This window comes from Festucalex cinctus, chromosome 8 (assembly GCF_051991245.1).
Source record: "Festucalex cinctus isolate MCC-2025b chromosome 8, RoL_Fcin_1.0, whole genome shotgun sequence".
Classification (NCBI taxonomy): Eukaryota; Metazoa; Chordata; class Actinopteri; order Syngnathiformes; family Syngnathidae; genus Festucalex; species Festucalex cinctus.
The window spans coordinates 19,525,890-19,540,046 of record NC_135418.1 but is presented as its reverse complement, the minus strand read 5'-3'; the positions used below and the strand labels follow the sequence as shown (position 1 = coordinate 19,540,046).

Here is a 14,157-nt window from a genome sequence, read left to right as displayed (position 1 = left end):
ACAGATATAGTTATCACAGATATAGTTTTATTTTGTGTGTGAAAGAGCAAGCGCAGCTCACTCTGTGATGTTTTTGTTGTTTTTTAATCCATGGAGATAAGTGTTAGGACGAGATGACTAGATGGTGATCTCTTGTGGATACAAGTTGCAATGCCACTTGCAATGGCTTATTTTCTACTGAATACAGTATTATTTTTTTTAATCCCTTATAAATGCTAAAGAATTGAGATCCCCCCCAACCGCTGTGCCAAATTGTCCACTTCCATTTAACCAATCTGAAAATCATCATATACTGTATTTTATTTCCTACAAATATGTTATAATCTGTTTATGATAGCAACGTTAGTGCTCTTCCACTAGATGGCACATAGAACGTTCCATAATGTTACTGTGGTTTATAATAACATTATATTAAATATACTTTATAGGAATAAAACCTCTGCCTAGTTTTTGATTAATACTTGGGCCTACTGTGTTATTGAATTTTGAATTGAGATGATAACAGTGAAATACTTTGGTGGTGTAAAAACCTTGAGAACCACAGTATATCACATTGGTTTTCATGTAAGACATGCAAGATTTACAGTGTTGCTAGTTAGTTTTGGGTTACATACTTTTTCCACACGTTTTTATTAACTCCCATTCGCAATAACATCCAAAAAAACAGGATTGTTTTTGAAAACTATTTGTTTGCCGCAATAGTATCCGTGCGCTTGAATTGAACCTCTCCATGCACTCTGGTGGTAAGTAAATAAATAAGTAAGCAAATAAATAAATGCTAGAATTGTGTGCAATTTCTAGCACGTCACTCGAGGAAAGCCAGATAATTTATGTTCACAAATCCTAAAAATATGGGACCAAAAAAAAAAAAAATCAACGACAAACACCGAGTAAAATAAAATCCTTCAATTTTCAGTCGGCATTAACTGGTACACAATCAAGCGCTCCTTCTCGCACCTAACCCCGCCCACCGGCTCTATGACGTGTCATGAAAGAACACGCGCCTCCCAAACGCCTGTTGTGTACCTGTTCGTGGTAGCCTCTCCGCTTCCAAGTTTCACTTTTCTTCCTCCACACGTCGTTTAACAACTCCTGGCGTCCTGCTGACGGACTTAAAAGGGGATATATCCGTAGATCCATTAGAAAGAACGCTGTTAGGTCCCGATACCTGCTGTCTTGTTTAAGAGTTACCCCTAATAAGAACAGGGGGAAAAAAAGGTGCTTCAGGTCAGGATGGAGGGCTCCAGCGTTGGCCGGCTGTCGTCCAGCTCTTGGCCGCCAGTCGAGAGTCTTTCAGCCGAAGTGCAAGCTCCGCTCCAGCCGGTCCAGGCAAAGAAACAAGCTGTGAAGCGACATTACCACAAACACAACCTGAAACACCGTTACGAGTTCCTGGAGACGCTCGGGAAAGGGACATATGGCAAAGTGAAGAAAGCGAAGGAAAGATCAGGCAGACTGGTAAGGTCTAAAGATAATAACTTATCATCATTTATTTTAATGTAATAATCTTAAATGTGTATTAAATTGTGAAGGTCTGACAGCTTCGTGTCCCCTTGGCCACCTGTTCAGAAATTTAAAAAGGAAAAAATTGCTATTTGTGGAGCATATGTTTTGCACTAAGGTACTTCCATGTGGAATATGTTGGAGATAAAGTCACAAATTGCTCCCTTTCTACACAAATCCACACAAAAGAGTATATTGTGAATGTTGTGGCTGTTTGGGCAGCTGATCTGTGAATTTTCCCACTATGTCACAATCTGAAGGCAATTCTTGTCCTCGATCTTAGCAGCGGACTCTGAAACGTGTGAAGAATGTGCTGGTATCACAAAAGACTACACCAAAAGAGATTGAATGCTCCCTGTAAAACTGTCAGTGCACACAAAGCTTCTTCGCTTTTAAACCGTCCAGTGGCTTGTAATCATGCGGGAAAGGCATTTTGGGTGAGTGAGGCACTTAAAAGAAATTAAGAGGTGAATTTATTTCTTTGCAGATGTAAATATCACATCAGAGACGTTTGGTGTAATAAATAAAAGTTAGGTTAATCAGAAAGTACAGTGGTACCTTGAGATATGAGGACTGTTTTGTTTTTTGTTTTTTTAAACGTTTTGCAGATTGTTTGATTTGTGTGCAAACATTCAAAATATATACATATTGCTTATCCTCTACAGAAAAACACCCAACAAATATTACATGCTTGTGTGTGTGGATGGTTATTTGTCTCTTTGTGTCATGCGATTGGATAGCAACCACTTCAGGGTGTACCCCGCCTACTGCCCAAAGCCAGCTGGGATAGGCTCCAGCACCCCCGAGACCCTTGAGAGGCGCAAGTGGTTAAGAAAATGGATGGATGGATGGATGGATGAATGTATTATACTGCTCCCTAGTGGCTAATGTGGGCACACCTGATGCACAAACTGATAAAATCTTTACATTCTCTTACATTTTGACTATTTTTATAAAGTTAATTTTATAAAGCTAAACTTCTGTTGTGTATTTTGAGGAGGTCGGAACTGATTCATGACACTTCCGTTCACCTCAATGGGAAAAGATAGTGATGGAACTAATTTAACTTAACTAAAGGCACCGCTGTTAGAATTTTAAGAGTTACATCAAGGTCTTTGTTTTTGATCTTCTTTATTAATTTCATTTCATGGAAACACGGCAGGTAATTTAACCAAGGACCAATGAAAGTGACTAATCAAGTCCTGGAAGACAATGAATGCTGAAAATATATTGCGTAATCTTTCAAATTGTTGTTTGTTTACTTGATGATTTGTCAAATTCCCCGGACCATTTATGTGGAATTTTTCAGCATTCTGTCGTATGATATTGTTTGATTAGCCACTTGTTGGTCATTGGTTCCTTGAAAAGAAATACAAAAAAAAAAAAGAAAATGGTTAATAAAAATGGTAAATAAAGTAAGTAACTAGGGGAGAGGGATAAGTAGTGCCAATTTTTACTTAAAGTGTCTTTTACGCGAGGGGATTACATGAATGCCGCCAACCGAAATTATGTTCATATAGTTTGGGATGTTGTGTATCCCTGGGAGCATTCACTTTGGATCTTCAATACACTGTTTGGAAAATGTAGCTTTAGAAAAAAAGTGAGCAGAACAACCAGATTTGTCACTTGGTGAGTGCTCGGGAGGGTAAGCCTGGGCCTATTTTTTTCCTTATCATCCCGCATATTTTTTATCTCCTTTACGACCAGACGTATGCTCTTCCCCTCTTTCACTGCTCTTTCCAACTCCTCAAGAGGAGTTGAAACCCTGTCGGTGTTCCTTTTGCATCTGGTCGCATGGGGAATTTTGGTCAAAAATTAAGAATGGCACATACTTTTAGTGATCAAATGTAAGAATGCAGTTTACAACAACAATAAAATACAATAAAGTGAACTTTTGCACTCCACTGTATTATGAGCCTTTTTGGCATAAATATTTTTGGGCTCTTAAAAATTTCAGTTCTTTTTTTGTTTGGTTTTAGCCCTGCTCTGGGTTGCGCAAATGTGTAACAATGTCAGTGCCTCTTCCAATTTTCAGAGCCTTTTGTCTAACACCTTTTCAGTTTGCTGATCTCTCTCTCCTAGCTACGGCTGGAATGTGAAGGGTTTTCCACCCCTGCCTTTTCCCAGACATACACTCTGCTTGATCAAATTCATGACCTCAGTGTTTCGTGGGAGTGTCTCTGAGAAGCCAACGTCTTGTTTATCAGCAACGCTCACTGTTTTGAGTTTTCGGCGTGAAAGTGCAATCAAAGATGGAATTTCCCTCATTGCGCCGGCGCACGTCACGCCGCAGTACGTGTTGAGTCGTGTCCCCGCAACGCACGCACCGCAGGATGTGAGCTGGTGTCTGAGAATCACCCCTGCCGACGTCTTGCTGAGCCTGCTGTCATAATACTGATAAGACCTACCAACTGGCCGCACTAAATGTGCTTCAAGCAAAGTGTTACTTAAATAGCCTTTAACATAGTAAATACAACATTCCTCTGCTTTATTATTTACCTGACCTACTACTGACAGCATATGTAATTTGACAAAAAGAGAGCTTCGTCTTGCATACAGACTACCACTTTGATTTGAACCGCACTCATCATCTGAATGCATAACCACACATGAGTCATTAGACTCAAGACATAGCCATCCTCATTTGGAACAGGCCCAAAAGCTACACCCTAGTTTAGATTTCACAACCTTTATCGAACAAAACAAATGTCACAAAAAGTGATTATAAGGTCAGACAAGCACTGTAGCAGATGGATGGATGTCTAAGTGGTACTGCTCTGAGAAATTGAGAAAAATGCCCTATATTGCAATGAAAAAAAAGTCTTGTTTTTAAATAGGCTTAGCCAAATTAGAGTGCTTCACTTATCTAATTGGGAAAAAGTCAATATTTTCTGGCATCCAAAAAAAAAAAACATTCAAAGAGATACTTGACTCATTTAACCATTTCAGCAGTAAGAAGTTATTTTATTCTTCATTTACAATTAATACCTTGAATAACACATTTTGCAACTTTCTGCCCACTGAAGATGACATCACGCGTGCTCAGGGAACAGATAACCGCCACTCATGGCAGAGTTTGCAAAAGTCACATGACCAAATAAAAAAAACAAACAGATGAGCCGTGATTCATCATTACATGTTTCTAATCTTGAGCATGCGCGATGTCATTTTTAGTGGATAGCAAGTGGCAAAATGTGTTTTTAAAGTGGAAGTAAAAAAATAAATAAATAAATAAAATGTATTCAATGCAGTCCCACTAGTCTAAATATTTTTGGTTAATGTTGTGTTTGTGGAATATGAGTTAAACAGCAAAATCCAGCAGTTTTTATCAATATCAGAAGGCAGCCATTTTGCTACTTGCTGTCGAGTAAAAATGACATCAGTTGTAACAACCAATCACAGCTCGGCTTCAGGTGAGCTTGATTGGTCATTGCCTGAGTAACTGTGATGTCATCTTCAGTCAACAAGTGGTAAAATGGCCGCTCCCTGAGATAGATAAAAACGGATGGATTTTGCTGGATTAACTGTACATGAAAAATAATGAATGAAGTTGTAATATAATAGAAAATATTATCTCCTTACTGCTGAAAATAGTTAAATGAGTCGAGTATCTCTTTCATAATTGTGTAAAGTTGCAAACGCCAAGCTAAACAATCTCCTAATAAGGTCAAGGGTGGAATGCATTGGTAGTTGTTATTCTACTTTATGGGTGGTATTGCAGTCGCATTCTGGTTGTGTTTGTACTGGAGCCCAAAGATTTTTTTTCGTCTGTGGGTGCAGAGTGTGTAGACCAAACTGACAGTGACAAAGGGCGCACACATACTCAGATAACCTCACAGGGGTGTGAAGTCATCATGAGTCCAGCAGCCCCCGTCTGACAGCTATTCAAACAAACGCAGGAAACCCGAGTTCACACAAGTCAGGAAAGGGAGTCTGAGCGCCGCGCGCCCAGACCAGACGCTGATTCACGGCACGTTTGCCGGGTGAAACCGACGTGACACATCTCCACTTTATCCGCTTGTCTGTCGGGTAGCCCGGGGGCTTCGCAAATAAGAAGGCTACCCCAAACACCATCTGGTGCCTCACGATGACACTGCTTAACCTTGAGGCTCAACGGCGAGGAATGCCCGGCATCCCAGATCCGACACATGGATAAAGGCTCGTCAAAGGCCTTTTATTTTAAAGACCTGATTTGGGACTTGTCACAGGAATCTTTGCAGTGGTGCATCATAACCACAGCAGCTTTAAATATCAATGAACTGTTCTTGTCTGTTTTGGTAATAAAGTTATTTAATTGTGGGCATGCTGAAGCATTCACACATATGTTATTGTGATTCTTATTCTCCACACTTTTTTTGCCGCCTAACAACTCCCACATAATACTTCCAATTTACATTGTTCAAATGTCAACTAGCTTTAAAAATTCACGCCTCCCGGGGTATATGTCGTCTGATTCCACATTACTTACAGTATTTGCACAATTTAACATTTAATATCAACTTTTCACCATTCATTTAATGGGACATTATCACTTTCCACTCCCACTTCCATATATAGAACATATCATCATTACCAGGTGTCTGATACTGCTCGGTGGAACAGCTGGTAAAACGCATTGTCCAGTAATCAGGAGGTTATAATTTCATAATTTATCTCTCAATGTGCTTTCAGCATTCCCACACAGTTTTTCCAGAAATTGCACTTAGTCTAGTTTGGAATGTTCTCTTTTGAATCGTTCTCACGAGAGGGATTAGCTGTAAACAGATTGTGTTTTTCTGACAAGATCTGATGATATGCGATTCATTTACTAGACGGCCAATTACTGATTAGAAAGAATATTAGTGTCTGCCCCAACAATGTTATATATTCTGTTTCTTTTTAAAGGTTGCCATTAAGTCCATCAGAAAGGAGAAGATCAAGGATGAGCAAGACCTGGTTCACATCCGCCGGGAAATTGAGATCATGTCATCTCTGTGTCACCCGCACATCATCACCATATATGAAGGTATGTGCATGGTGCATTTTTTTTTCTTTTGGAACATAACTCCTTGGTTAGGCCGCGCACGTGAAGAGCGGAACGTGATACCCGTAAACAGGAGCTGTCGACATGAGTCTCTGATTGTTTGGATTCGGAGTGTGCTCACGCAAGTCTTTTGTGGAAACCGATGCTCTGTTACATAAGTGCTGACTCCACGTTGCATCACAACAGCATGGTTGTGGGCGGCGCACATGGCCTTGTGTCTTCCAGCGCCCCAAATTGAGATTGCCTCAATGCCCACTTGTCACTATGCGTAGGGTTTATCCCAATTAGTTTTGCCTGTGTAAGACGGAAGACCACAAAACTTCATAAAAATACTGCAGGACTTGGGACTCGACTTGGGACTTCAGATATTAACCCGTGACTTTACTTGGCCAAGACAAAATTACTTTAGACTTGCTGTTTACTTGATACTTGCCTGTGTAAATTATTCCGATCCTTTCTGAAAGCAGACCTCCACATATGGACTGAACAATCCTAAGTCGTAACTACAACAGACAGTGCTATTACCCTCCAGTCCTGTAGGTGGTAGTAACGCTACCATTAGCATTGTTACATGAATACCTCGCTGATAGTAGCCGTTTCTCAATATCAAGAATATAGCGTCTCAGTATAATAAATGTGCCCCAGCTCTGACAAATTTCCAATAACATGAGCCTGCTCCTCAGTCATTTTGATAGCGGCATGAAATGCATTTTGGGTAATTTTCCCAGCCAAGTCTTCAAAAATCATCAATCGATTCATCATTCATTTAAGCTAGCAGACAAGAACAACATTCGGGTATTCTGTGCATTCTTAGGTTTATGCGTACAGTGTTACCTCATTTTTCGCAGGTGATAAATTCCTCGCCCAGCCGCGATAGTTGAATTTCCGTGAAGTAAAAATGTAACTTAATACTGTCTGTCACCTTAGTGAACTCTTCTTGTAGAGTTACGTAACCATGTGGCCTCGTTGAAGTTAATTGCCTTCAATTACCTTGTTTTTCTACTTCTCCTGCAGTACACAAGGAGGGGGGGGGGGGGGGGGGGGGGGGGGGGGTGAGACACATTGCATAGGTGCCATTATTGTGTACAAGTACCATTTGTGGTCTGTTCTAAAAATAGCTCACCAGTGATGGGACACTGACTTGCTAAGAAGAAAAATATCAACATGTTTCTTTATTTACAAAATATTCAATATTTTGTTTAAAAAAATCGAATAGATTGTGTTGAATGAAAGAAAGATGTTTTTATTTACTCAAATATTACCAAAAAAAAAAGATAAAAATAGCAGCATAAATGGACCCAAATAAAATCCGTGATAATGTGAATCTGCAATAAATGAACTGCGAAGTAGTAAGTGACCACTGCACTTTCAATTAGAACAGTATTTGCGCCACGACTGTTTCACAACATCACAAGGACGAAAGAACGCAAATAAGGCTAATGTCAATCAAATGAGACATTTTATATATTCATTAGATTGTGCATAGTCCTAAGTGCCAAGTGTAGTCGCTCGGTACGTTAAAAATTATTATATATTCACGTTAGTATTTGGCTTAAATGCTGTCATCTGTTCTTTTCAGTATTTGAGAACAAGGACAAAATCGTGATTGTGATGGAGTACGCCAACCGGGGGGATTTGTACGACTACATCTGCGATAGGAGGCACCTCTCCGAGCGGGAGTCGAGGCACTTCTTCAGACAGATTGTCTCCGCTGTGCACTACTGTCATCAGGTAAGGACGTATTTAAATTTAAATCTGATGTGTTTATCCAGTCATTTAAACAGAGTACATGTAACGATAGCTTGACTTTGCAGGCGTTTGCGTTTCCCCATATCCCTTTCAAGCGCTTCCTCATATGAATGACATAAAGCTCCCCTCGGACCAGTTGCTCAGCTCGTGTTCCTTCCAGGGCAGCAGAACCACCCCGCTGTTGCATAATGACCATTATTAACTGTCAGCTGGCCGATTGGAACGGGGATGCTGTGAGAACAATGCAGAGGAAAATGAACACAGTCTGTGTACAGAGAGGGAGGCGGCGTCAGGGCCGAAGGCCAACCGTCCCAACACACACATTCGCGGTCTCTAATGAGGGCGTGATGGAACAGAACAAGCACACTCGCACACCATCGGCCCACTCCAGCAGTCCAAAAGCTAAGCGGAGGTGCTTTAGATGTAGGCGAGCTAATATTTAAAGAGTAAATGACCCCATCATGTTCCATGTCAACCAACTGTTTTGTATTTATTGGCCCCTGATATAAAGGGACATTGTAAAATGTTGGATGTAGTTTTCCCAACTTGGAATCATAAACAAAAGATCTTTATGTCTAATTCACATTGCACCTCACTAAGCATGTCCCGAGCCACAAGTGTCCGTTCCTTTTAAGGAGCAGATGACCTGCATTTTTTCAAAGGCAAACATTAGTGGAAGGTATGTCCCCCGCAGAGCTAAGGACAATGAACCATAGCTCATGCACCAGGAAGAGACGAAAGAATGTGTTCCAACCTGGGGGGAAATAATCCTTTTAGGTAGTGTAGGCAATCCTAATATAAAGTGAGGATTGTCACGTGTGGAATTTCACAGTTTGTGAAAAAAACTCATATGTATTTATTTCTTCTTCTTCCAGAATGGAATAGTTCACCGGGATCTGAAATTGGAGAATATTTTACTAGATGGCAATGGCAACGTCAAGGTATACAGCTCTCTGTAACTTATTATACAGCTGTCTATTTTTTTTTATGTAATTGGTTTTAAATGATCAACTGAACGTTAAATGGACAAATGTATTGGGACACCTGGTCATTACACTTGAACATGAAAGAAAAGACATCTGTCAATGGCAAGTGTATTTGTGGGGATTTTTTTCTCCATTCATGCTGGTGAGGTCAGAGGTCATTTATGTTGAGGACCTGGCTCACGTTCTCTGTTCTAGTTCATCCCAAAGGAGTTTGGGCACAAAATCATCCAAGCATGCTTTTAACAGCGCTTATGGTGTTCAATGGGGAACAGTCATGCGTGAAAAGCGCACTCACCAAATTGTCTGGATTTGTTATCTGAGTGGAAGGTGTCGCAATAGGTTTGTCAAGTGTATTTGGCACGTTCTAGTGAGAAAGGCACTGAAAGTTAAACATATCTATCTCATTTTTTTGTTACAGATTGCAGACTTTGGCCTGTCTAACCTTTATCATGGCGACGAGTACCTGCAGACGTACTGCGGCAGCCCGTTGTACGCATCCCCGGAGATTGTAAATGGTCGGCCGTACCGTGGGCCGGAGGTGGACACGTGGTCTCTTGGGGTGCTGTTGTATACTATGGTTCATGGCACCATGCCATTTGACGGGAACAACCACAAGGCGCTTGTCCAGCAGATCAGCACTGGAAATTACCGGAAACCAAATAAACCCTCTGGTGAGTGTTTCTTTACAGGGAGGATAAACCATTGCTACTACTGTACCAAAGACAAGGAGGTTATGCGTTCATATTTTAAGTACGGTAGATGTTCCATAAATGTGGGTTGGAAACCAAGCATATATAGTCTGATTTGAATAGAATTTATATGCATGTAGTGTCAAAAAAGGTCCTGCATGAGTGTTGCAAAAGATCACATTGATGGGAAAATTGGGGTTTTGTGTTCATTTTGTGACAATCAGGCCTGGATCAAAAGATGTAATGCCCAAATAAGATACTAATATTACCTGGATATAATCCAGATTGCGTATTAAAGAGGAAGTCGGCCACTAGTCTAAATACAGTATTCTGGTTAATATTACATTAGTGGAATCTGAATTAAAGGGATTCTTGACTCATTGAGCCATTTCCAGCAGTAAAATGTTAATATTTTTTTCCAGAATGAATTTGATAACGTCATTTTTTTTTCATGAACAATTTTATACCTTTAAAAACTATTTTTTCTACATGCTGTCGACTGAAGATGACATCACCTGTGCTGAGGAAAAAGGAAATGCCCATTCATGGCTCAATTTGCTGACAGTAACCTGAAAACAGGCGAGCCAAGATTGGTTGTTACCTACTTCCTCAGCACAGGTGATGTCATCTTCAATTGACATCTTAAAAAATATTTTTTTTAACTTGCTGTCATCTTCAATTGACATCTTCAAAACTATTTTTTTTAACTTGCTGTCGATTGAAGATGACATCACCTGCGCTGAGGAAGTAGGTAACAACCAATCATGGCTTACCTGTTTTCTGGGTTTGGTCAGCAAACTGAGGCATGATTGATCTCAAGGAGGCGGCCATTTTGCCACGTTCTGTCGAGTGAAAATGACAGCACAGTTGCTCAGGTCTGAGGTAACAACCGATCACAGCTCAGCTTCAGCAAACAGGTGATGATTGGTCGTTGCCTGAGCTCTGAGCAACTGTGATGTAATCTTAAGGTGACGCCAAGTGGTAAAATTGCCGCCCGCTAAGATGGATAAAATTGGCTGGATTTTTCTGCATAACTAATATTAATCAGAATATTATTTTCAAGTGAGCGAGGTCACATAAAATATTGTCAAGAAATGTCTAAGTTTGATTTCCCCTTAAAAAAAGGAAAATCCCATTAGTGATTATATAAGATGATTTTGGATCCAAGTGAACTAACACATTCAATGCCATAGACGGCTATAGCCGTCAAAGATTTTTTTTTTTTTACTGGGCTGGCTGTGAATGAGCTAAGTACAACAGTCAAAATTGTAATTCTCTTCATTGCTCTTGCTTCCAATCAGATGCGTGTGGCCTCATTCGTTGGATGCTCATGGTAAACCCTGACCGCAGAGCCACAATTGAGGAGATAGCGGGCCACTGGTGGCTTAACTGGGGTTACCAGCAGTCCCTACTAGTCGAGACGAAGGCCAACCAAGTTGAGGAGACGTCGTCGACGAACCCTCCGTCCGCGCAGCAGCCGGCCGGGCTGGCCAGCGTCGCCAGCTGGCTGCGGCGCACGTCGAGGCCTTTGCTGGAGAACGGCTCCAAGATGCGCTGCCTGCTCCGCTCGCAAGCTAGCGGCGGCGCTGACGTGGTGCGCCAGCGCTCTCTGCGTAGGTCGCGGAAGGAGAATAACGTCTCCCAGCCCGTCCACGAAGGGGGCGCAGACGCTCGGCCTTCCAAAGGGATTTTAAAGAGGAGGAATAGCGTGAAACAGAAGGTCATGAGTGAGGCTGCGCCTGTTGACGCTTCAGCCGGTGACCCGTCTGCTGCGCTGCCGCCTCGCAAAGGTATCCTCAAGAAGCCCACCGAGCAGGAATCTGGCTATTACTCGTCCTCGCCTGACAACAGCGACTCTGTCTGGGTCCCACAATCTAAAACGCCAACCGACAGGAAAGGCATCCTCAAGCGAAACGGAAAGTTCTCTTCAGGTGGTTTGCAGGAGTTCGGCTCACTGGATCAGCTGACAGTTTCACTACCCAGCAGGGGCACCAGGGTGCGATCAAGCGGCGCCATCAGCGAGGACAGCATTTTGTCCTCGGAGTCGTTCGACCAGCTGGATCTCCCAGACTGTGTCGGACTTCCAACGCGCACAGAGAAAGTGGGCGGGCCCACCATGAGAGGGTGCGTGTCCGCGGACAACCTGCTGGACATTCGCGAAGACGGTATTCTCGGCGATGGGCTGCAGAGGCAGTGGAACTGCTACGAAGCCGGAGTGGCCGACAGCGCCTTCTCCATTACTGACTGCGATAATGTCACCGAGGCTTACAAGCAGGCCTTGATGATTCACAGCCCCGCTCCAAGCTGAACATTGTGAAGGCGCTGTCGCCGTCATACGCCAAAGCACATTGTGACAACATATCAGCGAGCGCACGTCTAGTGGCCAACATCAGGAATTTCACACACCAAAAAAGGGAAAAGAGATACTTAAAAAAACGCAAGGTTGAGTCTCAGGTGCTCAAACTTTCAAGAAGTCACCCTAAAACCAAAACACCTTGAATGTAATTTTTTGTAGAACCTATTGTTCCTATTATAGAATCTTAGTCCTCTTTTTTTGACCCCCAGACAGACAATTAAAAAAAATATTTATGGCTTAATGGCACTTTTATCATTCAATGTCATTGTCAGTCAGGTTCAACTTGAGAACTGCGTCTCTTTTACCTGTTGCAGCTTTTACAGCATTTTATGATGCAAACAAACTTCAACATTTCATGATGCCAAAGAGCACTCTTGTTCACACTAGTGGATCCGTTTCCTCATGGGGAAGTCAACCTTCAATATTTCCCGACAATAATACGTTATATGTGCCCTCGCTAGTCTAAACATGACATTGTGATTAATATTACATTTGTGGAATATTATGCATCGGGGTAGCCATTTTGCCACTTGCTGTCAACTGAAGATGACATCACAGTTGCTCAAGCAACGACCAATCACAGCTCACCTGTTTTCTGAAGCTGAGCTGTGATTGGTTGTTACCTGAGACCTGAGCAACTGTGATGTCATTTTCATGCGAGAGTAAGTGGCAAAATGGCCGCGTTCTGATATTGATAAAAACTGCTAGATTTTGCTACTTAACTCATATTCCACTAACGCAATATTAACCAAAATTCCCTATTTAGACTAGTGGGGCTGCTTAGAACATATTATTGTCAAGAAATCCAGTGATCCAGTGTTTGACTTCCTTTAAGTGCAAAATGCTCAGGACACATTATTTGCAATCAGTGTTTTCTTTTGAAATGATGTGGTCCACATTTGGACGATGGTATGAATAACAACTTGACACGCTGACGCATAACAAGCGTAACCTGCCGAACCTGCTGTAACACCCAAATCTACACTAGTGCACGTGCACAGGTAGCCACGGGCTTTGAACAGATGAGGTTTTCCCGTCACAATCCAGGAAAAACTGCAGAATTTGTTTGAAGTAAACAATGGGTTTTATTAGCTGAACGTTAATGTGTAACTGCTGACGTTAATATGGCTCATGGTGCTTGGGTGTTTTGCTCAGGCCTTTTATTTTATTTGGGAATACTACTGGAAATTTGCTTAAGCAAGATAAAAAAAAAAAGTTCTATACTTTCTCTTATAGCTTACATGTAAATGCTGTTTACAATTAGTGATCAGTCATGTCTACACTGCATTATGCTACTGGTAAAACATATTTGGCAGATAGGGTAGACTTAGTTTTTATTCCATGACATTCAACTGTGGTTAAAAAAAAAGACATTTTCATATCTCTTACGTCACATTGGATTTCCTGATAATAACAGTGACAAAGTTGTAACATGATAGCTGATAAATGGGGGTGAAATTAGATTGAATGTCAAAAGAAAATAATCCAGAACTGCAAACCTCTTCCTGAAACTGGAATGTTGATATGGCAATGAATGCGTTTTAGGTTCTTCTTTGACAAAACTGAATCTCATCAGGAGTGTAAAGTAGATGTGAACTCAAAGCTGAAATTGTCAACGTTTTTGTCATTCGTTTTTGTCATTTCAAGAATTGAAAGAGCAGTGTTCATGAAAGCAAGAGTGTTTATATTTTTGGGTATAATTTCATGTGCCTTTTGGTATTTCAATGCCTTTTGTTGCAAACTCCAGTTTGTTTTTTTCCATGTGCCAAAGTTATTGTATGACACTTGTGACTGGAATGAGGGCATCAATTAAAAACAAAAAGTGCTGCCTCATGTGAGTCATTTACACAA

The 14,157-nt window shown here is 41.3% G+C and overlaps 1 protein-coding gene across 1 annotated transcript; it reads left to right on the top strand.

Moving 5' to 3' along the window:
* Positions 1–986: 986 nt before the first annotated feature.
* Positions 987–14,133, top strand: nuak2 (NUAK family, SNF1-like kinase, 2). Its single transcript, XM_077529107.1, has 6 exons — positions 987–1,458; positions 6,388–6,508; positions 8,106–8,257; positions 9,151–9,216; positions 9,680–9,932; positions 11,252–14,133. The coding sequence occupies exons 1-6, from the start codon at positions 1,234–1,236 to the stop codon at positions 12,256–12,258; spliced, it is 1,824 nt and encodes a 607-aa protein (XP_077385233.1). The 5' UTR covers positions 987–1,233; the 3' UTR covers positions 12,259–14,133.
* Positions 14,134–14,157: the final 24 nt, after the last annotated feature.

Coding starts and splice junctions, on each gene's coding strand:
- nuak2 (XM_077529107.1), top strand. CDS start 1,234: ATGGAGGGCTCCAGCGTTGGCCGGCTGTCGTCCAGCTCTTGGCCGCCA. Junction 8,258..9,150: donor CTGTGCACTACTGTCATCAG/GTAAGGACGTAT, acceptor TTCTTCTTCCAG/AATGGAATAGTTCACCGGGA. Junction 9,217..9,679: donor ATGGCAATGGCAACGTCAAG/GTATACAGCTCT, acceptor TTTTTGTTACAG/ATTGCAGACTTTGGCCTGTC.